This window comes from Hippopotamus amphibius, chromosome X (genome assembly GCF_030028045.1).
Source record: "Hippopotamus amphibius kiboko isolate mHipAmp2 chromosome X, mHipAmp2.hap2, whole genome shotgun sequence".
NCBI classification, from domain to species: domain Eukaryota; kingdom Metazoa; phylum Chordata; class Mammalia; order Artiodactyla; family Hippopotamidae; genus Hippopotamus; species Hippopotamus amphibius.
Genome location: NC_080203.1, coordinates 125,781,855 through 125,807,920, shown reverse-complemented (window position 1 = coordinate 125,807,920; position 26,066 = coordinate 125,781,855). Strand labels below are relative to the sequence as shown.

Below are 26,066 nucleotides of genomic sequence, written 5' to 3'. Positions count from 1 at the left end.
ATTTGGGTATTTTCCCCTAGTTTCTTAATTTCGTTGGCAAAGATGAGTTCAATCAAATATCATCACTATAACCATTGTAAGGACTAACATTAGGAATTCTTAGCAACATATTGGATCAGTCTTTCCTCCCCTGCACGTCTCTGTCGAAACTCACATACCCTGTGGTATAAAATTATTGTGCATTTTGAATTGTATGGCTTGTTGTGAAGTAGCACCTTCCTGACACAATTTTATTATATCTCTAGGCTGGGGGATTTCACACTTAGCTAATCCTGTGAATTTTTCTCTCTTCTACCTCTATTTTATCATTGCTTTATATTATTTGTGGACATTTTTTTTTCTCTTGAATTGTCCATCAAGTTCCCTGTGTACATCTTAGTTGTATTTATATCCCTCAAAGCCCCGAGGCTAACTCTGGGCATGGTAGATGCTTAATGAAACTTTCTAAAATAGGTTTTTACTTAGAATAGAATTTTAATGTGAGTTCATATGTTTCTGTTCTGCATATTCCACTTCACACTTTGGTAGCCCGCAACCAACTTTAATAAACCATATCAAATGTTACTATTGTTCATGTTTCAAACCCAATCTCCAGAAAAAGAACTTATTCAAAATAAATTTATTTCATTGATATTATGCAATTTGAAACTTACCAAATTAATAAAACAAAGCCCTGAGCTGTAAGAGCTGTGTTAGATTGTGTTACTGTTCAAATATTTGGTGACCCTCCCAGTGGACCAGTTCTAAAACACCACACCACTCAGATCAGATTTGCCACGTGACTTGCAGTGCCCCTCCCTTTAGAAGGATTGTATATTTAAGTGTGTGACATACTTTAGCCAATGACATGGGTGGAAATGATGATGTCACTTCTGGGTGGAAGCTTTAAGAGCCAGCAGGGGTATTAATTTTGATCTCTTTTCTTTCAACTAATGCTAGCTCAGGTTCATCAGTTTGGGTCCAGAGGGATGATGACATGAAATGGAACCACAGCTGACCATAATGGACATTAAGGTAAGGAATAAATCTTTGTTTTTGTAAGCCACGGAGTTTTGGGGAGGGTTCATTTTTTTTTACCCCTGCATAGCTTAGCCTAAGCTCGCTGATCCAAGTGTTGAGATGTACTATACCATTTACTTACATTTATATATTGAATCATAATAAATTTGCATAGATAATCTATAAGATACGTTCTAACTCTGTACCATTCAGAGTTTGTAGTTGCAAAGAAAGACATCAACTGCTTCTAATTTAGAAAAGGAATTTCTTGGGGAGATACTGGGTAGTGTTGAGTTTGGACAGTGGGCAGGAAAAAACAGGAATCCAGATCATGAATGGCTTGATTACTATGCTGTCACTGCATAAACAAAAACAAACAAAAAAAGATGCTGTCACTGCTAGGTACTAGATCCTGCCACTAGCATCATTACCACTGGCATTATTTGTAGTCACTGTGAGATAGGCTGGGACTTGGGACCTTTGCTGCACTGCTGCAATGCTTGCACCTGGACAAACCTCTCCTTGGACAACAAAATACAAAGAAACTACATGGGACTAAAAATAACTGCATGCAAATTATGGACAAAAAGATACAAAGAGACCAAAAAACCTACCTGCCACTTTTGAAGAGCCTGGAGCAAAAACAGGGTTTTGGGAGCAAAAGCAGGATACTGAGCATGCCCCCTACACACACCACCACCTAAGAAGTGGGTGAACCATCTAAGCCACCCCTATGGCCTGATCCCTGGACACAGCCTACCCCCACCATGTAAGGAACAAGCTCGCTTCCCCTCAGGGAGCGAGCAAACAAACAAGGGAACCTGTTGTTTGTTCTCACTCCCCCCTGCTGCATCTGGGGCCCTAGTAAAGCCTTGCCTAAATTTCTTGTCTGGCCTCTAGTCAATTTCTCTTGCTTGGGGAATGCCAAGAACCCTGGTCAGTGTCAACTGGATGCCAGAGGCTACCACTGCACATGCCAGAATGAATTCTGAGCTGTTCCAGCATCTCTGTGTTGCTTGTCCAAGACTCAGATCTTCAGAGAGAGTATCTGATTGGCCAGAGTATCACATTGGCTGTTAGGATTTCAATCTGTGAATTTTGAGGGGATACAAACTTTCAGTCTACAGCAAGACAACTTGTTAAACTCTTTGAATGGTAAGTTTTCTATAATGTCCTTTGGATTTTGTAAGCATATCTGTGTTTAAAAGAATGAATGATGTTTGATATAGGTTTTCAGTAGATATTCTTTATGAGGTTAAGAAACTTCCCTTTTATTCCTGGTTTGCTGAGATTATCACGAGTAGCTGTTGAATTTTATTGAATTCATTTTTTTCTTCATCTGTTGAGTGTTAAACCACCCTTGCATTCCTGAGATACATTTAAATTGTCATGACATATTCAATTGTATTGTTTTGTTTTCTCTTGATTATGAGTCATTTTTTGCTGCTTCTTGGCATGTCTCATTTTTTTTGTTGCATGCTGGGCATTGCGTATGAATGAAACATAAATGCTCTAGTTAATATCTTCCACCATTGAGAGTTCCCTGTGTCCTCCATTAGGCAGATAGGGTGAGGGATTTATTACTTTAATCCAATCAGGGATTGAGTTTAGGCTGTACAGCTGTGGCCAGCAGCCTGAACCAGCTTGGATTATTTATGTCTACATGGACTGCAGTGACAGGGAGAGATGAAAGAAGTTGCTTATGTGAGCACAACAGTAATCTCAGCTCTTACACTGAAAAGGTCAGGAAAACTGTTGATTGGCATTGGGTACTCAGATGTATGGCAGTGGGGAAGAGGGAAAAGCACACTTCATCTTTACTGTCTTGAGTTCTAGGAGTGGTTCTAAGTTTAAGGTGTGTCTACGGATTTGGAAGGGCTTTTGTCTAGAGTTGCTAAGATAATTAGATTTTTGTCTGGCCCTTACCATTGTAGCCTAAGGCAAAGGTTATGTTTGGACGTCATATAAAGTCTTTCTAAAGGTTGCTTAAAATTGCTTCATTAAAATATTTCCACTTATTGCTCAAAAGCATGTTGTAACATGGATTCAAAATTTCAATAAAAATTACCCAGAATTCTACTCCCATAACAATTCACCTGTTTTGATTTTCCTACTTCCTTTCCATTCTTGTTTTTTTTTTAAACACTTATGTGCACAAACACCCACACAAACACACAAATGTACTTTTTTTTTGTAAGGTAACCATGGGATGCCTGGGATTTTCCTTCAACTGCCCTTAAAGGAGAAGTTCAGTTTATGACTCACATTCATCAGGAAATCAGCAAAGGGATCAAATTCCCCACCTCATTCCTGAAGGTTAATGCCTTTTTCATTCTGCCCTCTGTAATTACCCAGGTTAAGCTATGTTTAGAGTGTGGTAAAGAAAGAGCAGCACTATCCAACATGTACTTATTGCTTTTAAGAGAGCACATTAGAGCTAGTTATGGCTAGAGAAACAATTCTAATTTCAGTTTTTCCATCAATTATGAAGATTTTGTAATAGTTTGCATCTTTAGAATTTTATTTAGTGCAACTATGCTCTAGCTTCTTGGTGAACTGCTGTTCCCTCAACTTGCACCACCCCTGCCCACTGCCACTTGCTCATCTTTAGGGCTCAGCATGAGTCACCTCCTCACTGATGCCTTCTCTGGTCCCATCACCCTGTATTCCCACCAGCTGTACCTTGTTTATTTCCTTCAAGGCCCTTAACCAGTTATAACTGCACATTTGTTTAGTTGCTTACTGAATGTCTCCTCTACTCTTCTGAGCTCTCTTAGGAAAGGGGCTGAATCTATTTTATTCAGCAAGGTAAGGTCATATGATATAAACACAGCTGGTGGATAAAAGCAAAAATGTGGGAGGGTGCCTGGGGACACCCCTGAATTCCTCCAGTGTCTTGTCTGCCTGCTGTAGTCTCAGTACCTGAGAGGCCACATTTCTGATATTTAGCTATGTCATTTAATGGTCAAATTGCCTATCATTGAGTTCTGTGTTTTGCCCTGTATGTGAAAAGTATAATCAATTTAATTTTCTTTCTTTTCCTTGGCTGCGAGGCATGCAGGATCTTAGTTCCCAGACCAGGGGACCAGGGATAGAACCTGTGCCCCCTGCAGTGGAAGCGGGGGTCTTAACCACTGGACTGCCAGGGAAGTCCACAATCAACTTAATTATAATCAATATTTATAATATTATACCTAGTCTGGGGCCCACTTACTTGTAGCTTTTCATCAGTTACCAGAGGTGATTTTTCAGAGTCCAGCTTGAAATGAAGTATTGACTCCCAGTGCTCATAGTAATAAATAGGTGTTATTTAAGGAAACGAATCATTAATGCCCAGCAACCTTGACCTTATTTTCCTCCTTGAGTGATGCACTAGGTGTTTACAGAATATAAAGGCAAAAAACACTAATTAGTTGAAGACAGCCAAACTAGGTCAGTCCTTCAGTGTTTTTCACCAGTAAACAAGATCATGGAGCAAGAGCGGTAGAGACCATCTATCTAACTTGTGTCAGCTTGCCAACCACACACATCCAACAAGAAAAATCCCCCAAACTTGCCCCTCAGGGATAAATCTTTCCACCCACTGTACTCTGGCACTGTCAAATCAATTAGGTAAAGAAGTGGATGGTGGAAGAGACAAGAATATACAAGTATTCTTAAGAGTCAGCTGGCTGTCCAAGAGTTATTTCAGAAGAAGTAACTTTCTGTATTCTTGCTTCAAGTGCTGATTATGGCTACACTCAGATATGTTTATACACCTCACATTTTGGAACAGCCTAAGAATCACTTGTAGGACCTTCTTAGGGCCCTTTTTTGAAAACACATTTCTCAAGGCTTACTTTAAGTCAAGATATAATAATTTAGTAAGTGCACCTGTTAACAGCTGGTTGGTATTAGCGGTTACAGAGATAAACCCTTACCCCATCACTCCTTAGTGACTCTGTGCATTGCTTGTTGCAGTTTAGTTCAATGTATCTGACACTACGAAGTTTTATTTTATTATGCAAAATTAACTCTAATGTTCTTGTATATTTTGTTGTGTAGTTTTAATCATCTGTTTAAAATAAGATAATGAATATCTCTTCCTCTTCCCTATTGTCAGTAGATTTGTATTTTATAAATCTTTACTTATATTTGCTTGGGGAAATACCCTGCATGGATAAGATTTTTTTTCTATAAAAGAAAAATTAATTTAAGCTCAAACTAGAACTCAGTCTTTATTACATGCCTCACTTTCACAAGTATTCTAAAATTGTCTTTTATACTTGTTACAAATTCTCTCAAATAGAACCGTTCTCGTACTGAATGAAAAGACTTACATTAAATTCATTACCTGAAAATGATTCCTTAAGGAGCCAGAAGTTAATGATTTTGGGCCCAAGAAATAATAAAAGTGAGATCTTCTCATGGAAAATAAACCAAATCTGCCCTACAAAATATATTTATAGGGACTAAAAATCCCTCTCTGGTCTCCAGGAGCCTATATCGGAAGACTCCTGCGCCCAACTCCGTATTTAAAGTGAGGAATTAAAAGAAGAGTTTCCTCAGTACCGCCTTTTCCCACTACTGCTTTATATTTAGAGAGGACAGAGGCAGTAAAATTTTTAACAAGAGCAAGGAAATTTTAAAAAATCAAAAAATCCTGTTATTTCACAATATCACAGCTGTTTTCATTTTTCATCTATTCGTTGGTCTATTTGTATATTCATTTTTCAACGTAATCACAGCATCCTGTGATTGTGCTTATGCGATCTGTTTATTTCCATTTTCTGTGAACTTTTAAAGATAACTATTATTTCGTGTTCTCTGTGGCGGGAACGCAGCCCGACGACCAGAGGAATAGCCGACCCCAAGAAAACCTGTGATTTAGCTAGAACTGATAGGCGAGGAGTGGGTGAGGGCGGGGCGGAGGCGACCTCGAGGCCCCGCCCCGCCTTCCCAGGGCTCCCGCCGACCAGGCCCCGCCCGCTTTCTCCGGGCCCCGCCCCGGCCCGTCGCCATGTTGTTCTCTCGATGCTGGACCCGAGCAACTGGAGTCGGACCGCGGCAGTGCCACCGGCGTCTCCTACCCGCCAGGTCCTCGACCCTCTCTCTTTCTTCACTGCACCCGGACGGGCCGGTCCGGAGCTCCCGGGCTTCCTCCGTGTGGCCGCGAGGTGAGCGGGGCGCCGACTCCCCTCGGGGCCGGGCGGGGGCCGGGGCGGGCTGCGCGGGCGTCAGGGTCTGAGCGGAGCCCGCGGGCCGCGAGTGCGGCCTGGGCCTCGGACAGCTGGGGCGAGGGGCGTGCGCCGCCCGTGCGGGTCATTTTCCCGCCCTGAGTGGAGAGCAGCTTGTTGCCCCCTGCTTCCTACTGACTGACGCAGGTGGAAAGACGGGGTCGCACACCGGCACACCCGGGGAGAGAGAGACGCCCGAAGACAGAGACGCCCACAGACGTCCTGGAGACACACACGGGGAAAGAGAGCCATCAACACCTGGTGACACGTAGCCAGACACCCGGGGAGAGGGACACAGCCGCACCAACCCCCGAAGGGACACACTCACTCACATAGAGAAATCCACCCAGGCACCCGGGGACACACACCCACCCACACACCCCAACCCAACCCAGTCCCGCATGACTCACGGAGAGAAAGCAGAGGCGCGCACGATTTGATATTGGCGACCTCTGACCTGCTTTCCAGGTGGACGTTTGCTAAGGTGTTGGGGCCTCTCCAGAGACAAGTTGGGAATGTAAAACCAGTCCTAGGGGCTGGAGGCGGTTTGGGGCGTTCTCGGATTCAGACTCTGGCTAAGGTTTCAGAATCGTCTTCCTCTCTTCCAACTTAGTTTGGAAGGAGGCAAGATGAAAATTTTTAAGTGCTAACCAAATAGTTGTGGAGGTATCAGTTGCGTTTTGGGTGGTTGGGTTGTTGAGTTTTTTTTTTTTTCCCAAACGATAACACATCCCGTGAGCAGGGTTCTTTTGAGGAATGACCTTTCTGCTGGTTTCCAAGTTGTCACGTGACCACGCTCTTTTTGTAGGATTTCGGCGGCCTGATAAAAATCAGTAGATTTTGGTTGCTTTTTAAAAAATCAATTAAAAAAACGTCTTTTCGGGTTTGTCTTTCTCTGACATCATTATAGTGGAAAATCTCTAAATTACCTGTGCTCTCAAAACTGTTCAGTGGAGCAAAACTGAAGAGAATGAAGGAAGCTAAGTACTCTTCAGCCAGTGACTTTTAAGAAGACTGTGTTTCTCCTTTAAAAGCTTAGGTTGAAGTTATCTTCACTACTTGTCTCCTACTTACTCTGCGTCTGGTATGGCCGTCTGATGCTTTCAATATTTTTGTGTGGACATTGTAGTAAATTCCTCTTGTTGATACTAAAAAGTTTTTGGCTTGCTGACTTATTTACTTTGAGGAGTTTTGTGAGTTGGGGATATTTTTGATTTATCTTGTGTGAGGTTAGAATAGACAGGAAAACTAAGTAGAACGCCATTAACCCTGATTCCAAGCCAGATTCTCGGAGACTAAGGAAATACTTCAGTGCTATTCCCTCTTGTCCAGCGTCTCCTTTTTTCATTTCTTTCTTCCTCAGCCACATCTTTCATCTAGACTGGTACTCTGGAGGCCTGCAGATAAGTTTCCTTTGGTTCTAGACGTGAATTTTCAGCCTCCCCTCATTTCTTACCATTTCTTGCATGGCCACTCTGGTACTGGATGTTCTGTGCATGTAAATCCTGTACGTACATCATTTCATTTAATTCTCACAGCATTTCTGCGGTATTAGCTCCATTTTACAGATGAAGAATATGCTGGGGCTTAGGAGGGGTAGGTCTGTTTCCCACGGTCACAGGTAGTGAAGGGTCAGAGCCAGGATTCAGAGCAGGCCTGTGTGAGTTTAGTGATAGTTCTCAGTGTGGAGTTGGAGGGCTGGGGCATTTGAGAATGTCTGCAGGCATTTTTGGTTCACACCTAAGAGGGAGTGCTGCAGGCATCTTTTGGGTAGAGACCAGGGATGCTGCTCAACATCCTACAATGCATGGGACAGCTCCTCATGACAAAGAGTTGTCTGGCCCAGAATGTCACTCGTGCCGGGGTTGAGAAACCCTGCTTGATGTCATTTTGTGTAATTCCAGAGCTCACAGTGAGCGCTTCTGTAGTTCTTCAAATGTGATGTTGGTTCCTATTTAAGATACCTTCTCATTTTAAGAAAGAGCAGGGAGTGGGGGAGGATTTGAGAACTTGAAGAGATTTGCCTTGACTAGGAGACATATTCATTCATTTGAAAGATTCAATGAGCAAAAAATTTCTGATAACAGAATCTCGGCCCCCCCCCCCTTTTTTTCTGAAGGCAAAAGTGTCAAAAAGAACTTGAGAGTCATTCCGAGCTGTTGAAGTAGACTTAGGGAATTTGGTTTCTGTATTATTCCAGTTGTCAACAAACATTTTGTGAGTGGCCCGTTGGTTGCCGATACAAAGGTGCTGGTGATATGAAGGGCAATGGGGAGCTCCCACCTCCCCGAAGCTTACAGTCTAATTACAGTCATGAGATCAGGTTCTAACTTTGTCCTAGAACAAAATTTATTGCCCAGCCAAGGTCATGGGCCAGGTGTCATTAAACAAAACAGCTGCACACCAGCACATAGGTACCTGTGTCATGGCATTTACTGTGGGTGGATTTAGGTGAAATGGAGAAAGGTTGATGTGTTTTTCTTTTAAATTTTAGTGGAGTATAGTTGAGTTAGTTTCAGGTGTACAGCATAGTGATTCAGTTGTACATATAAGTGTATTCATTCTTTTTCATATTCCCTTCCCATATAGGTTATTACAGAATATTGAGAGAGTTCTCTGTGCTATACAGTAGGTCCTTGTTGGTTATCTATTTTATATCTAGTAGTGTACGTTAATGCCAAGCTCCTAATTTATAAGGTTGATGTGTTTTTGATAGTTTTGTTGGTTGACTGCGTGTGAATATTTACAAGAAACAAATTGAGAAACTATTCTTGTTGAGCATAAAATTCTTCCTTAAATTTACCCTCAGTAGACAATAGTTCTGCATGCATTTTATCATTGAAATCAAGAAATAAGGGATGAGGACTTACTAGGTGGCGCAGTGGTGAAGAATCCATCTGCCAATGCAGGAGACACGGGTTCGAGCCCTGCCCTGGGAAGATTCCACATGCCATGGAGCAACTAAGCCCGTGTGCCACAACTACTGAGCCTGTGCTCTAGAGCCCGTGAACCACAACTGCTGAGCCCATGTGCCGCAACTGTTGAAGCCCATGCTCCTAGAGCCCGTGCTCCACAAGAGAAGCCACTACAATGAGGAGCCTACGCACCACAATGAAGAGTAGCCCCCGCTCGCAGCAACTAGAGAAGGCCCTTGTGCAGCAACGAAGACCCAATGCAGCCAATAAATAAATAAAATAAATAAATTAAAAAAAAAAGAAAGAAAGAAGTGATGAAATTTTTTTAAGTTGAATTTTACATTTTTTTTCTGGCATGTTCCAGCCTGTTTTCACCATGCCTAAAACTAGCCCCTTCAGTTCATGCTTTGAGAGTGAGTGAGAGGAGTCCAAAAGGGTTGGCTCTGGGGGTTCCCTGGTGGCTAGGATTCTGGGCTTTCACTGCTGTGGCCCGGGTTCAGTCCCCGGTCAGGGAACTGAGATCCTGCAAGCTGAGTGGCACAGCCAAAAAAAAAAAAAAAAAAACAAAAACGGGGGAAAGGGGTTGGCTCTGTTTAGGAACCGCTGTGAGAGTGTTATTCATGTGGTCAACGTGGCATCTTTTGTGGGGAGCTTTGCTTTTTTGACTTGTGCTGATGGGCATTGTGTTCATTGCTAATGAATAGATTTCTCTGCCTCTTATCAGTAGTTGTGTGCTATGGGGTAGAAGGGATGCTAAATTATACACCTAAAAATGATTGCTGTCATGTGGGGTCTAACAAAGGGATGTGTGCTCTGTTATTACTGGAAGGGTTTTATTCTGGGAAGAATCCAGAGGAATTGGTGCAGGAAGAACATCCACTGGCTTCGGAGGAGTCTTGATCTGTAGTTGGCTTACTACTCTGGCCAAGTTAAGTTACCACATTTCTTTCTTCGTAAAATGAGATGGTTGTACTTTATAATGTCTATGAGAATACATGACACCAAGTAAAGATGTCACGTTATTGCCTTCCAAGTACAGGCATACCTTGGGGATATTTTGGATTTGGTTCCAGACCATTGCAGTAAAGCGAGTCACACGAATTTTTTGGTTTTCCAGTGCTTATAAAAGTTACCTTTATACTATACCTGTCTATTAAGTGTGCAGTAACATTATGCCTAAAAAAACAATGTACGTACTTTAATTGAAAAATACTTAATTGCTAAAAAATGTTAACCATCATCTGAGTCTTCAGTGAGTTGTAATCTTTTTGCAGCATTGACATCAGTGATCACAGATCACCATAACAAATGTTATAATGGAAAAGTTAAAACCATTGCAAGAATTATGAAAATGTGACGCAGAGACAAGAAGTGAGCAAATGCTGTTGGAAAAATGGCACCAATAAACTTGTTCCATGCAGGGTGTGCCACAAACCTTCAGTTTGTATAAAAGCCCAAAATATGTGTGAAGTACAATGAAATGAGGTATGCCTGTAGTTCTGCCTCAGGCAACTTGCTGGTTAAGGAACAGGAGGAAATAAGCCAAATGGAATATGTGTGTGTGTGTGTGTGTTTGTTTGAGAAACACGTCTAACTTGAAAGCTAGCTAGGTAATAAATTTGTTAGTCAAAACCAAGGACAAGAAAATAGGGCCTGTGACTAAGTAGGTCATCAACAGAACATTTATTAAGGATTTTTTTTTTGAGGGGGCGAACTCAAAACACCTCAGGGAGTTGGGAAAGCTGTGATGCAGATGAAAGGTCAGGGTACCTGAGGGATGAGGGGGGGAACCCAGGTGTGTAGGTGGAGGGGTGCCAGCTGCCCTGGGCTGGGGGGTGGGGTGAGGCCTGCGCTTGCCATGAAGCCTGGGGGTGCTTGGGCTCCAGAGAGAACTTGGAGGAGGAATCTCCATTTCCCAGCGTGAATCTTGGTATTGTCCTTGTAGCGAAGTTGAGCTCTGGGTGTTTCCACAATCTGGGTTCTTCCATTACTTTCTGTTAATGTTTTTTTAATTAATTAATTAATTAATTTTATTTTATTGGCTGTGTTGGGTCTTCGTTGCTGCACACGGGCTTTCTCTAGTTGCAGTGAGTGGGGGCTACTATTCATTTTGTGGTGTGCGGGCTTCTCATTGCAGTGGCCTCTCGTTGCAGAGCACAGGCTCTAGGCACGTGGGCTTCAGTAGTTGCGGCACATGGGCTCAATAGTTGTGGCGCACGGGCTTAGTTGCTCCGCGGCATGTGGTATCTTCCTGGGGCAGGGATCGAACCCATGTGCCCTGCATTGGCAGGCAAATTCTTACCCACTGCGCCACCTAGGAAGTCCCTTTCTGTTAATTTTTGACCATGGTGGGTACACGGTTTAGAATGCTGTAGCTTATGTGAACATAGAGAAGATGATGAGATGTAAGTGAATGTAGGTGAGGTCACAGCTAGAGCAGCATAGGCTCGGGAGAGCCAGCCATGTGTTTAGTAAGGAACACAGAAAGAAGCGAAGCAGGCCATGGAGGCTTCACATGGGCTTCACTGAACGTGCTTCCTTTCATCACGGGGAGTCTGAACACAGGCTCCACTTGTGACCGAGGCCTGGTGCCTTACAAATGTTTGCTCTTGTTTGAAGGGGACGGAGAAACAGTATGGAACAACTTGCTGCATTCATCCCCTGGCCATATTCATTATCCAAGTGTGAAGGATAGCAGAGCAGTGTAGCCAGGGAACTGAGCTGCTGGCTCAGTGGGGAGTGAACTGTTTAAATTCCACATGAACTGGATTAGGTTTTGGGGTACAGAGGCTGAGGTCGTTTGCAGAAGGTTTGTTCTCATGAGAGTGATTGTGTTACAACTGTTAGAGACGTCTGAAAAACACCTTACAGGTTTCTGTTTCTGGAACTTGCTCTGTAGAACTCTAACAGCTGTGGAGTGTTTAAATGATTTAACAGGTTCGCAAATGTTAGAACTCCCTGGGATGCGATATGTGGCTAGGCGACCGCTCTCGTCTGCACAGTTTCACACTTGCATGTGTATTCAGAGCAGTGATTAGGTGAACACACCTGAACATACATATGTGGTTTAGTTGGAAGGCAGAACAGAAGAGCTGCTTGAAGGCCCCGTGTTGGTGAGTGCAGAGCACTTTCTAGAATGAGTTCCAGTACCCTTAAATAAAATTTCAGAAATATTATTTGGGAGCAAACAGCTGCTACCTTCATATCCTGTTCCACATTAATACTTGTGCAGTACCTGAATTTTATCACACTAACCCATGGGAAACCCCGCCTTGCAAAGATATGATGTCATCAAAAGGAATGTGGTGTGATCTAACGTGGGGACTGAACTCCCTTGAGCGCCAGTTGTGTGGCATTCTGTGGACGGCCAGGACCTCTGTGGTGCCCTCTGAAATGTCACATAGCCTGCCCTACCCGGTTTCCTGCACGCATTGTCGCTTGATCTCCCCTTCCCCATTGTCCGGAGTGTTCCGTTCCCAGCTTCTGCACACAGGAAGTGGATCTGCTGGTGGGGAAAGGCGCCCCTGGGTGCAGAGAGGGTGTCATGGGGTCTACCCTTGCGCTTTCCGCCTGGCCAGCCTCAGTCAGTGTTGAGAAGTGCCTCGTGCCCCCTGGGGCCTGTGCACTCTCTGGGGCTGATTTCTCATCATCAGCTGCTTCTCCCCAAGTTAGGTTTCTTGTCCCTTCAGTTTGTCACTGCTGGACCATTTGCTTTCCATCTTCTCAGTTTTGTTGCTGTCTCTCATCTACAGTTCTCTTTCATAGTCCTTTTTGGATTTGTACATGTTTTAGACCTTTCCTGTCCTTGGATGGGAGTGAAGGTCACACTCGTTTGACCTGCCCTGTTAAATTAGACCAGGGGGAAGTTATTTGATCTTTATGACCTTGGTTTATTGATATATAAAACATGGGTGGTAGTGTCCAACTTGCAGGTGACTTCAGTGTGCTCTATGCCAGGTACCTAGGAGACATTCAGTGAACAGTGGTGGCTGATGTTATTACGGTCATAGCATTTGTTATTTCAGCAAACAAGGCAATGGCAATAGGTAGGGAGGGAAGTAGACACGTTTCTTGTGTGGGTGAATGAAGTGGGTAAGACGGAAGAAAGAGATTTTGAAATGGGGAAAATAATTAGCTTGGTTTTATGAGGGTGAGTCAAAAATTATTTGCACTCCAGTTATATTAAAACTTCTGTAAATTCTACAGCCAGGGTGCGGATAATTTTTGACTCACCCTAGTAGATATGTTGAATTTGAACTGCCATCAGGGTACCAGATGAACATATTATAAAAGGGGTTGGAATTCTTATATGGTGCCCGAGGGGTGGGAGGGTGGAGGTGGGCTTTAGTTTAGGAATCACTGCGTTTTGTATCCCAGGAAGATACGGTTTGGGAAGAGGTAAGGGCATCAACCTTGCAATATATCTTCTTTAAGAGCTTGTTAGAAAAGAGAGCCATCTAGGTTGCAGAAAGCTAATGGGTGAGGGGGAGAGAAAGCAGAAAGTTTTTTTTTCCCTTTTAAAAAGAGTTTTATTGAGATATAATTGACATACAATAAACTGCATATATTTAAAGTGTACAATTTGATATTTTTTATTAGTCATCTCTTTTATACATACTAATGTATATATGGCAATCCCAATTTCCAAATTCATCCCACCCCAACCCCCCCTCCCCCTCTTTCTCCCCTTGGTGTCCATATGTTTGTTCTCTACATCTGTGTCTCTATTTCAAAGCAGAAACTATTATCAGAGTAGTTTTATGGACAATGAAGGAGGAAGCATTTTCAAGGTCATTGCCAGGCTGTTTAGACCTAATAGAGGCAGTAATGGTGGCTGAGTCCTGGCTAAGACTTGAAGGTCCCACTGATGCCTCCAGCTAGAGGTGTGATACTTGCAAGACCCTTTGCAGTTGGGCCTTCATTACCTTATTTTCATTTTGACCTGGTGACAGCTTCCTTGTGGAATGGGAGCCTCTAATCTAGTTGAGTCCTACATGCCAGACATATAGCTGTTCTCTTGAAATAGACCTTCAGAAATTTCACTCCTCTTACTTAATTTCTCTAACAGCCAAAAAGTTCTACCTTGCTGTGGCCTCATGCCTCATGGGCAGTGTTGCTATACTAACTCTTCCCTGAGCTTATATGAAAGTTCTCCAGCCCTTAACCTTTTCTGCTCCAAGACCGAGTTTCTTATCTAACTTGAAGAGACAAGTCAGAACCAAGGTTCCCTTAAGTTACAGCAGATCATTTAGGAATCATACGTAGTTTGTTTTGCTGCTTTAATGTATTTTTCTTATATGGATATTAAAATTCATTTCTTTCATAATGCAGTCTTCTTCCTGAAATAACCAGCTGTACTTACTAGTACAGTATTCATATTTTGTGACCTTTATCCGTTTCTTTGCATTTTAATTCTGTCCCCCAAAGTGTGCTCTTTTCTGTCAAGCATTTCAAGTGCCTTTTTCAGGTGTCTTATTACAGGTAGATTTATGCTTGTTCCTTTTAAGGACTTCATTAAATAAAACAAAGAATAAAATGTTATTCTCACTTATAGGATTAGCAGTTTCCTGTGAATGTCTCTTCATTGAACTGTCACAGTTCATGGTCAAAGTGTAGTATTAGTAAAGTCTTAGGGGTGAGGGACAGATCGAAATAGTAACACCAAGTTACTATTTGACTATATGAAAGTTTTGAGGGTGTTGTGAACTACACAGATTGATCACACGAAATATAGAAATGTTGCAGACTTGGATTGATCATTTCTTGAGGTCCACATTCCTTTAAGAATCTGATGAAATCTTTTTTTACTCTTTCCAGAGAAAGGCTCAAGCACACGTTTCTATACACTCATCCTTATTTCCTGTGTGTTTCTAGGAGGTGCGTTTTGCCCCTGCGGCTCCTTCATGAACTCCCAACTTGTTACCTGTAGTGTCCAGTGCAGTACTTATGTAGCAATTTAAGTTTAAACGAATTGAAATGAAATAAAATTAACAATTCACTTCCTCAGCTGGACTAGCCACATTTCAAGTGCTCAAGTGGGTAATAGCCACATGTGGTTAGTGACTACTGTGTTGGGCATAAGAACATTTCCATCATCACAGAAAGTTCTGTTGGATCACGCTGCTCTATACTTTCAGGATGATTTAAGAAAGTTAAATTCCTTAACCAAATCTGTTTTTTCCTCCTCTCTTCTCCCTTCCCACTCTCTCCATCACTGTTAATGATTAGTTTCCTAATTATGAAGGTGCCTTGTTTTAAGCAAAATTGAGAGTATATGTTTCTTAGAAGTTTAATTAGATGGCTCATCTTCATAAAAAGAATACTTATTGAAATGAGATCTTTAAGTAGAGTGAGCTGCTCTGACATTGTGATAGTGTGGTTTGATTTACACAGTTTTTTGCTTCTCTGTCTCTGATGTAATGCTCAGTGGTCACCTAGATAATTTATTTCATCTGGCAAGTGGTGCCTCCAGGTTGGTCTTTTCCTGTGGTATTTTGCTTAATTCTTTTTGTTTTGCTCGACTTCTTGCTGTAGAGATTGCACCCATTATTACACTTAATGACTTCCTTGACTTGCCCCTCGTTCATCTATTTCAGCAAGAGGACCAGGAAGACTGGAAATAAAGAGTGGAGCTAATAGGCTGTTAAGTGAGACACACCTGTATTAAGATATAAGGAAATAAATACAGCTCAGGTGAAAATAGAAATAATGTAGGGATTATTCATGCTTTTATTGCCTTGTTTAGTTTCTTCAAGGCTCGGTTTTTATGAAATGAAGTGGCGTGCCTCTAACTAGGGCATTCAGAGTGCGTGCAAAAGGAGTGTGTGATTTTGAAAAAAAATCTGTTCCTAAGTTTAAACTAGGAGTGATAAATTCATTTGAAGTTTTTGGAAGTGAGAGTTAATCAAGGGGCTTGAGACTTGAAAATCTGAAATTTGAGGAAGCAGTTTGTAAACCCAGAGTGTTCTCCCTTTGTCAGCTTGTTAGAGGAATGTCATTTTTCAGCATTTCCTGTTGCATTCAATAGTACTTATTATAAAGTGGTTTTCTCATTTGACTTCAGGTAAGAATCAACTTTTTTGTCCTCTCCCACACATTTTAATAGACCTCAAAAATAGAATGGGGGAAGAACTGATTGAGTAGAGAAACAAAGAACTGTAACTACGAAAGGTACAGATAGAAAAATAAGAATAGAATAACAAGAATGAAGGAGGAAGTAGTTTACTGTTTGTTCTCAATTTAGCACTCATTTGGTACCTCATCGTATGGAAAGCTTTGTATTAGATATTGCAGAACCAAAAAAGGACAAATGAATGGATGACATTAGGTGTTGTGTGTCCCTCCCAGAGAGTTGACACTCTAATTGGGAAATAGACACATACACAGCTGACAGCTGGTTAGAGCATAGGTGAATGAGAGCTGTAATAGAGGTGGAATGATTATGAGAATAAAGAGAAAGGTTAGGTTGGGGAGGGGGTGGCAAAAATAGGCTTTTGGATGACTAGGATTTTCATAGCTGTTGAGGTGTGGGGAGGGGCCTCCTAGTCCAAGATAAGGGCCTGAGCAAAGGCTGGACAGTAAATGTCTGTGATAGGTTTGAGGATGGTGACTTGTAAGGATCTAATTGGGACAGGCAGGTATGTGAGGTTGGATAACTCTTTGAATGCCATGCTCAAAATCGTATATAATAAAAGTAACAAAGAAATAACTGGGTTTCGTGTTCTGTAAGAATGGAGGCAATTAGATTCATGACCAATAAAAAGTGTCTACCTTTAATCCATACAGATATTTTTATTTGAGAGCTATATTCTCCATGCTTGGATCTGACTCCCCCTTGGTTGTAATAATCGGCTTTGGAAGCCAGCATGGGGGTGGAGAAGGCCAGAGAAAAGGCTACTGCTGATACACTATTCATAAACAATTGATAGTGCAAGATAAAAGTACACAACAGAAAAGCTGGAAAGATAGTGTTATAAAAAGGAAAGGGTTGGCCTACAGTGCTCTCTTTTTATCTTTAGTTTTGAGGTATCTGCTGAAAACATAGTTCATTTTCTTTCCTGCCAGTAACCTACTTAACCAACTTCCCATTCAGATTAGTGTGCACCATACCATATACGGCATTCATTGGTGCCAGCACATGGTATTGTAATCGTAATGGAGTATCTATTGTGTGTGTAACTGGCTTATTGAAAAGGATACTGCTGAAGTGACAAGGAGATCAATAGTGGCACATGTAAACCTAATTTTAGGATCTTATTGCTAATTCTCAGGCGCTGTGTGTGTATCTTTAAATATATATCTGTATTATTTAGATATAATTCACATACCAGAAAATTCACCTTTTTAATGTATCCAGTTCAGTTGTTTTTAGTATGTACACTAAATTGTATACCACTATCTAATTCCAGAGTATTTTTGTCATACCCCCCCCCCGAAAAAAAAAAAAAAAACCCCATACCCATTAACAGTCACTCCCTATTCCCTGGAACCACAAATCCACTTTCTGTCTCTATGGATTTGCCTATTCTGAACATTTCATATAATTGGGATAATATATAGCCTTTTGCGTGTGGCTTAAGTTATAATGATTTTGATGTTCATCTACTTTGTTGCATGCATCAGTACTTCATTCCTTTCTGTGACTGATTAATCTTCCATTGTATGGATAGGCCACATTTTATTATCCAGCAGTTGATGGGCATTGGGTTGTTTCCATTTTTTGGCTATTATGAATAATGCTACTTTGAATATTCATGTATGAGTTTTTGTATAGATGTGTTTTCATTTCTCTTAAGTATATACCTACGAGAGGAATTGCTGGGTCATATGGTAACTCTGTTTACCTTTTTGGGGAACTGCAGATTGTTTTCCATTATCATTGCACCATTTTACCTTCCCACCAGCAGTGTATGAGAGTTCTAGTTTCCCACATCCTCAGCAACACTTGTTATTGTCTGCCTTTTTGATTCTAGTCATCCTAGTGAGTATGAAGTGGTATCTCATTATAGTTTTGATTTGCATTTAACTACTGGCTAATGATGTTGACCATTTTTAAACTGCTTTTTAAAAAATTATTATTGATTAATTTTAAGAGTTCTGGATACAGGTCCTTTATCAGATATATGATTTGCAAATATTTTCTCCCATCCTGTGGGTTTTTTCGCTTTCTTGATAGTGTCCTTTGAAGCACAGAAGTTTTAAATTTTGATGAAGTTCACTTTACCTACTTTTTTCTTCTGTTGCTTGTATTTTGGGTTTCATATTGAGTTATTTTTAATATAATCTGAGTTACAGAAAAATTTAGGAAGCAATTGTCCTTGAGGTCTGGTGGGTAGCAGTATTTCAAGAAAATTTAAAAGAAAATGATTTCTGTTTCATTTTGGTTACAGCATTCAGTCAAGCTAGGCTTTAAGTGAAAATGAAGCTTTAAAAAATACTTCTGAGTCTGCCAGCCCCTGCACAAATTGCAGATTCAAGAGCAAAATAAATAATCATTGCTTAAAAAAATACTTCTGATATTAAAAAAAGGAGTATGAATTTGCAACCAAATCAGGACTTTGAAGACTGAACTCGATATTGATTATTTGAGGTTTTCTTGCAGACTTTGATGTTAACCTATGAGCTTTTACATGGTGTCATTACGGCATGCATGTTCTTTGGGTTTATCATTTAACAATGTATTACTACAGGCCCCTGTCTCCATGTCTCTTCAAGGGCTGCAGAGCAACCCCAATTATACATTTAGGTCATTTCCATTTGCCTCAGTGGGAACATTATTGCAAATGTTCTTTTCTTTTTTTTTTTTTTTTTGAGGGAAGATGGTTTTATAATGGTATGAGGATGCATTTTTTGGTAGTCTAGAAAATTGACAAGTCTGGGCATTTTTGTCATGGTATAATACATTTCTATTAACAGTCTTTTTAGAGAGCTTGTTTCATTGTAAGAATGAAATTGCCGTGCTAGGCATGCTGATTTCAGAATTGCCTCTGCACATAGAGGTATGTGCAGGGTGTGCTAGGAGCATGGGGGAAGGGCTAATGGGGAGATGAGGTCTAGCTGCATCTCCTAGGGTGAGCAGGAGTTCGCCACTGGAGAGCAGGAGGAGGAATTTGTAGTGAATATCTTATTACTGCAGTCTCAAGTACCAGGCCCAACCACGCCAAAGCCTGCTGACACCATTGGTAGTTGAGAGGGGTCGTAAGGGATCTGTCGCAACTCTACCCAAGGCCTCCCTCCTGCCCTTGCCACAGCTTGCTCTTGATCGCAGCCAGCTACCTTTCTGGATTCTGAGCATCTGCTCAGGTTGCAGAAGCTATTTCACAGCTGCTCACTCAAAGGGTGTGGGGGAAATCCTTCAATGGCTGCTGAGGCCTTGCCCGCCCCAGGGCCTGCCCTGTCCCTCCAGTCCCATCCACACAGCTTGCTCCTCTCTCCCCGGCTCCAGGTGCTCAGTCCACCCTGGGCTCTCTCCCAGGACCTGCCAGTGCCTTGGCAAGGCCTTTGCACAGCTGGTCCCACTTCCTGGTTCCAGCCCCCTCCCCCTTCTCACAGTTTCCTCCTCCTGCTGCTGAGCTTTGCTGGTGGTCAGACCAAATCCCCCTGCAGTGGACTCAGCCTTTGGGGAGGCTGGTTCTAAGGACAGCATGAGCCTGAAATGGTCATGGAGACACTGCTTTAAAACAGCCCACACTGGAAACTAGTGCATAATCTCTCGCAAACACAGGTGAACACAGCCGATTGTCCTCTGGCCTTGAAAGTTACTGCTTTTTTTTTTCTTTTCATTAACTGAGCAGCAGGTGAAGGAGCTGGCTGTGTTACAGGATTGTGTTGGACGAAAATGTAATTCCCTTGATGGCTGGAGTCACGCAGCTCTGTGAGATGCTCATACCTGAGGCCTGGTCTGACCTAGGAAGCCTCAGGGGCAGAATCCCTGTGCTGTTTAAGCTATTCTTTGAGTTTTGGTGAAATGTTGTACTCTATAGCATGAACCTCTCCTTCATAGGACTTGAATCAGTTATAATGCTAGTGGGTTTGTGCCCAAATTGTCACCTCCCCCAACTGCAAGTCCCACCTTCCAGGGCCTGGATGTGGCCTGTATCCTGAGTGCCAGGCACTCACTGAGGACTCCTGCAGACTACTGCACCTGTGGGTTAACTACTGGGCTTTGGAGTCAGTCGCATTCTGATCTTACTCCCACGCCTTTTCTAGCTGTGTGACCTCTTGAGTCAGAGTCTTCATCCATAGGGTAGGGATAATGAGAAGCTTGTGAGGAGTGAACACAGTGAAGCAGAGTCAGTGGCATGCAGGGCTCAGTCAGTGTTCGTGTGGTGGTGGTGATTTTATCCTTAATCTACAAATGTCAAGATTTTGAAAGGTATCACTTTTTTTCATTGAATTTATAAGTTGAGGACTGCTTTACGTGAGTCCCAGAAAAATGCCCTTTGCTTTTAAAAAAGGGGGGGGGAGGGGACAGGGGTTTGGAACCATTTGTTTAGACCCAAAGAGGCTAGTACTTTAGCACAGCTCTGCCTAGTTGGCACAGGAAACCTTCACACTGAATTTGGTCTGTAAGACTAGGATCCTTTGGCTTCGTAATGTCTGCCTGCATCACCCTCTCATTTGTTTTGCCCGTGACCCGTCCTGAAATTTTACTGGAGAAATGGCCATAAAAGAAACCTACTTAGTTTCCATAAAACTAACAGTAAAGATTTCTTCATGTGTCCATTCCACAGAAACTCCCTGCACTCCTATAATGAGCCTAGCACAGTGGTGAACCGCTTTCCCTGTTGTCCGTGTCCGAGTGAATCTTCCCAACAGCCCTAGAGGTAGGTACTGCTGTCACCAGCATCTCCAGAGCTGCAGGATGTCAAATTGCTTGCCTGCGGGTCCACGCTTTTGGCCTTTCCTGGGAACCAGTTCTCCTTTCTGTCAGTGGGCTTCCACTCACTCACAAAGTTTCCCCTCTGCCTTGGCCGCCCAGAAAGAAGCTTCATGACATTCTGCACTGCCTTAGCCTTCGCCTGACTTTTTCTGTGTCACATTGGGTGCTTCTCCCTTGAGTGGTCCTTTTTTTGTTTGTGTTAGCTTTATTTTATTCTCTGGAATATGATTATTCTAAACCACTCAAAATTTGGGCAAATTCTGAATAATGAATGAAACATTTTACATTTCATCTTAACCAAGTTTTATAGCTGTCTGAATGGGATATTTAGAAAAGTAGGGTGGGTGGGGGCAGGTGAAAAAAACAGTGGTTAAAGTGTAGTATTTGATTCTAGGGCTATTTTTAGGCTGAGAAAGGTCATGGATAGCTTTCACGTGCAGTTGTCCTTTTAAATTAAGAATCTAGCTTCTAATAGAAATCAGGCATTTCTTTTACATTTTAATTCTTGTGTTTGCTCTTAAAGTTAAGAAAACAGATTGAATGTACATTGCTAAGGCGAGCTTTCTAATTTTTTCTTTGCAGATAATGATGTTTGAACTGAACAATTAAGGTAAGATTTATGGCCTATGTGATATGCTTTTCTTATTTAGATTTCTTTATAGGGTTTAGCTGTTTGCTAAAGTCATGTTTTAGCTTGGGTGAAGATTATTGCCTTTGGACAGTCCTTTTAAATTGGAGTATAAAAGGCTTCATATTACATTTTAAGGTAAGTTTTGAAAAGAATATAGCAGGATACCTTTATTCATTTAGCTTATACTAAAGAAGTTTCAAAGGCTTTTACTGTTTTTAGAGAAGAATAAGGGAAAATTTTTAATGTATGTAAATTCTTTATGTTAATGTAGAGATTGCATGAAGCTAACTTTTATTAGATGTCAGTGGGAAGTAAGATAGTTTGTATAATTATATCACCATGTATACTTATATTCAGCGCTACAGTGTGACTCGGAGAGCTGTTTGTGTCTATATTAGTTGTTTGACCAAATGCCAACATATTCCTAAACAGGACATTGGGAGGCCCCAAATTATAGATGAGAAATGTAAAAAACTGTACCATATTTCCTGGTGTGTGGGTCTAGCATATCCCAAATTTGTTTGATCAGAATAATGGCACAAACTAGGAAATCCCGCATTATTATGAAAAAAGAAAAGAACTATCAGTGTCCTGATGAAGTTATCAATTACAAATCTCAGGGAGTTTCTAAGACTTAATTTGGTAGATGTATGTAACCATGCATCTGGGTGGAGGTTGTTAGATTGCACAGTCTGATTTATAATTTGATGTAAAGATCCTAACAGGCTGATGCTGTACAATGAAGCTTTGTGTCCAGTAAGGCAGTTAGAGACTTATTAAAATCCTGAGATAAATGATAGACTAGAATTTAGCGCATCTGTTACACCCTTACAACACAACATGGAGAGTCTGTGTTTATGTGTCTTCAGAATCGTGGGAAAGGAACAATCTTGGGTTGGGGGGCTGCTGGGGGAGGTTCCTGGTGCGTTTAGTTAGGTCAGGTGGGGTGGGGTCGCCAGCAGAGGGAGCAGCAAGTGCCAAGGCAAAGGCAAGGGTGAGTGCGAGGGCTGAGCCTGTGGATCTGAATTTCACTTCCATCTGACAGTGCATTTCCAGATGGCTGATGCCAAGAATGGGGAGCCAGGTGTCTTGCCTTAGAAGTTGAACTTAGACCCGAATCTCTGGAGAACCAGTAAAGAATGTTAAGGAGCGGGCATTAGACAGATGATCTCCCTATGTCAGAATAGTTGGTGTGCTTTTTTGGTTTTGCTATTCTTTTTTTCTAAGTTGAAGTTGTGTAAGCAAGATTCCAAAGAATTAAAGGAAGGAACTGATTTACTGTTTCTGTATTACTATGTACTGTTACTATGTCAGGAAATTAAGGGGCTTGAGATAGTTTCAGTTTCTTCTTTAACATTAATTTAGCCTGGGCATTGGGTAGAGGGATCCATTGAAGTCGAAAAGTCTCCAAGTAGTATGCACCTTGATTGCCTCACACTTTTGTTGGCCAGTTTAAATTGTATTAATCATAGTAGTAATTATTGTAGTAAGTAATTTAAAAGAGCCAATAAGAGTTAGGGACAAGTTATCATGTTTGTAAGAATAGTGTGTAGCATGTAGTAGAAAGTGCAGAATTCTTGCACATTGTGGGAAGTGTTCAGTTACATTATACTGGGTCATACTTGCATGTAACTTTAATGTTTGTTTACTGCAGTGATTTTGCAGATTCATCCTATTCAATATAACAGTTATTGTTCATGCCTTTGTTACCTTCCCATTGAGGGATTCACAGTATCTACTTTCATGTTTAATTACCATTTTTGCTCTGGGGCTGTGCTGTCCAAAACAGCTGTTGGCTCTGTAAATGTGACTATTCAAATTAGTTAAAATTATATAAAATTTAAAATTCATTTCCTTGCTCCCACTAGCCACTTGTGGTTAGTGGCTGCCATATCGAACAGTCCAGATGGAGGACATCTCCATCGTTGCAGAAAATTCTGTTAGAGAGTGCTACTCTAAAGGTCGTTGTCTTTTACAAATTTTAATATCTTAAAAGCCATTTAATATTGAAATATTTACAGATTAAATGATATAATTTGATTCAAAATAATTGGGGAAAGGGAGAATGGGACGCTGTGGAGGAAACAGGATTTGTTATACGTTGATAATTGGTGAAGCTAGGTTTAGGGTCTGTGTGGTGTTATTATGTTATTCTCATTCAGAAATTGTATATGTTTGAAATTTTCCATAATAAAGAATTAAAATAGAAGCCTTAAATAGGAACAGTGCTCCCACCAGCCTACAAACAGGCATCTGAATTTCAGTACTGTGCCACCCTCACCCCTCCACCCCCACTCATGGTGGTGGGGGTGTCTAGTCCTGCCCCAGGGCTTCACCTAAAGGGTACTCGTGGTACCACATTTTGGTTTAAGGTTCATTTCATACCCCCTTGAAACACATAAGTAACAGCTCAGACTCGTATTTGTTCGGAAGAGTTGGAGCTGCCCAAATGAATCTTGTGGAGAGAATGTGCTTGGTTATGATATTATATTAAGAATTCCATTGGTGCTGACATTAATGTTAGCCAACTCAAAATAATGTTCCTAATGAAGAGAATAGAGTCCTTTACTCAGTGGTTGGCTTCGGTCTGCTCACAGCTGGATCAGTCAGTTTTCTCTCTGGTTTCCTGCTTACCAGCTCCTATGGTGATGGCGGTGGGAGAGAGAAAGAGGGGGCTGTCTAGAAAACCCGTTGCTTGAGAGGAAAGCCATCAGTGAACACTGTCACTGTGCCACTAGAGGGCTGTTTGCAGTTGCTACAAAAATGTGCCCACTTTGGTCTCCTACTGCATCTCTACAAATTGTGAGCCTAGAGGAACAGTTGAGAAGATGGTCTTTGGGGTCAGACTCGGCCTTGAGTGCTAGCCTCAGTCAGCAGTGACCCGAGGAAGGGGAAGGATGAGCCCTCAGCAGCTGTCTTAGGGAGTGATGGTTGTTGGGCGGTGCCTGGCACGAGGTGGAGGGCACAGCAGGTGACATCTCTTGCTGTCAGGTATTCCCTGTGCAGAAAGGAATTGGGGCTCTGTGTTCTATTTCCCTCAGACACTGACGTTCATAGAGGCATATAGAACCATGTACAGGTCTAAAGGAATGTAATGGTACCCTTTTATTTTACAGGGTTCTGAAATCAGAGGTCTTGAGATTAATAATGGCAGGAAAATCATCGCTTTTTAAAGTAATTCTCCTTGGAGATGGTGGAGTTGGGAAGAGTTCTCTAATGAACAGATATGTGACTAATAAGTTCGATACCCAGCTCTTCCATACAATAGGTGTGGAGTTTTTAAATAAAGATTTGGAGGTGGATGGACATTTTGTTACCATGCAGATTTGGGACACGGCCGGTCAAGAGCGATTCAGAAGCCTGAGGACGCCATTTTACAGAGGTTCTGACTGTTGCCTGCTTACTTTTAGCGTCGATGATTCTCAAAGCTTCCAGAACTTGAGTAACTGGAAGAAAGAATTCATATATTATGCAGATGTGAAAGAGCCTGAAAGCTTTCCTTTTGTGATTTTGGGTAACAAGGTCGACATCAGCGAGCGGCAGGTGTCTGTAGAAGAAGCTCAAGCCTGGTGCAGGGACAACGGTGACTATCCTTACTTTGAAACAAGTGCGAAAGATGCCACGAATGTTGCAGCAGCCTTTGAGGAAGCAGTTCGAAGAGTGCTTGCTACCGAGGATAGGTCAGATCACTTGATTCAGACAGACACGGTCAGTCTGCACCGAAAGCCCAAGCCCAGCTCATCTTGCTGTTGAATTTAGAGAGGTTGCTTGTGCGATCTAACCAGCTCACACACACTCACAGATAAGCACAGGGTGGAGACGAGAATTAGCGTTTGCAGCAATGGATCATGTACTCATAAAATTAAACTAACCATATTGCTGCCTTGTTAGTGGGTGGGAGAAGGGACACAGCCACTCACAGGAGAATCTATTTACTCAGTAATGGCACCTTACATTTATAAATTGTAACGGTTGTCTAATAATGTTTAATTTAAATATGTATGTTACAGAGCTAATAAATGAGATGACCAAGACTTTATAATTAAAATAAAACACTTGAGTATTCTAGAAGTTACTGGTTTTTCCCTGGGAAAATGGAGAACTGCTTTTTCTATGTGCATATTTTTATGTAATTAGCATATTCTGTTTCTGGTTCAGGGAAAACATGTCCTAAAGCAATAATGTTAGATATTAAAGGTTAAAATCCAATGCATTTGCACTGTAGTTATTTGATTTGATTACTTCTTCATTCTCTTTAAAATTATGTATGTGTTCACTTTTTCATTCTACATATCAGAATTGATCTCACTGGTAATCACTTGTCATTTGTATGCCACACGTGTGCTGCCCCCGTTTCAGCCCAGAAGCCAGCTTTATCACTCTTGGAGAGGAAATATTACTTCTGGATTGTACTTCGCGTGAGG

At 41.7% G+C, this 26,066-nt stretch overlaps 2 protein-coding genes across 9 annotated transcripts in view; both read left to right on the top strand.

Moving 5' to 3' along the window:
- TCEANC (transcription elongation factor A N-terminal and central domain containing) overlaps positions 1-20,919 on the top strand; it is a 53,815-nt gene extending 32,896 nt beyond the window's left edge. For 4 of the 7 annotated variants that reach the window (XM_057717911.1, XM_057717912.1, XM_057717915.1 and 1 more), the window contains one exon: positions 940-1,018. The gene's annotated coding sequence lies outside the window, so the exon portion shown is untranslated. Of the gene's footprint in view, positions 1-939; positions 1,019-20,862 lie in introns of those variants that run through there. The other 3 variants (XR_009050258.1, XR_009050260.1, XR_009050259.1) reach the window with 3 other exon arrangements.
- On the top strand, positions 999-25,869 carry RAB9A (RAB9A, member RAS oncogene family). 2 transcript variants are annotated; one of them, XM_057717916.1, is made up of 3 exons: positions 999-1,014; positions 21,594-21,621; positions 24,759-25,869. In XM_057717916.1, exon 3 carries the CDS (start codon positions 24,790-24,792, stop codon positions 25,393-25,395), a length of 606 nt encoding a protein of 201 aa, XP_057573899.1. In that variant the 5' UTR covers positions 999-1,014; positions 21,594-21,621; positions 24,759-24,789; the 3' UTR covers positions 25,396-25,869. The 2 variants fall into 2 exon arrangements, with proteins under 2 accessions (XP_057573899.1, XP_057573900.1); XM_057717917.1 differs by lacking the exons at positions 999-1,014; positions 21,594-21,621 and adding an exon at positions 21,654-21,777.
- Positions 25,870-26,066: the final 197 nt, after the last annotated feature.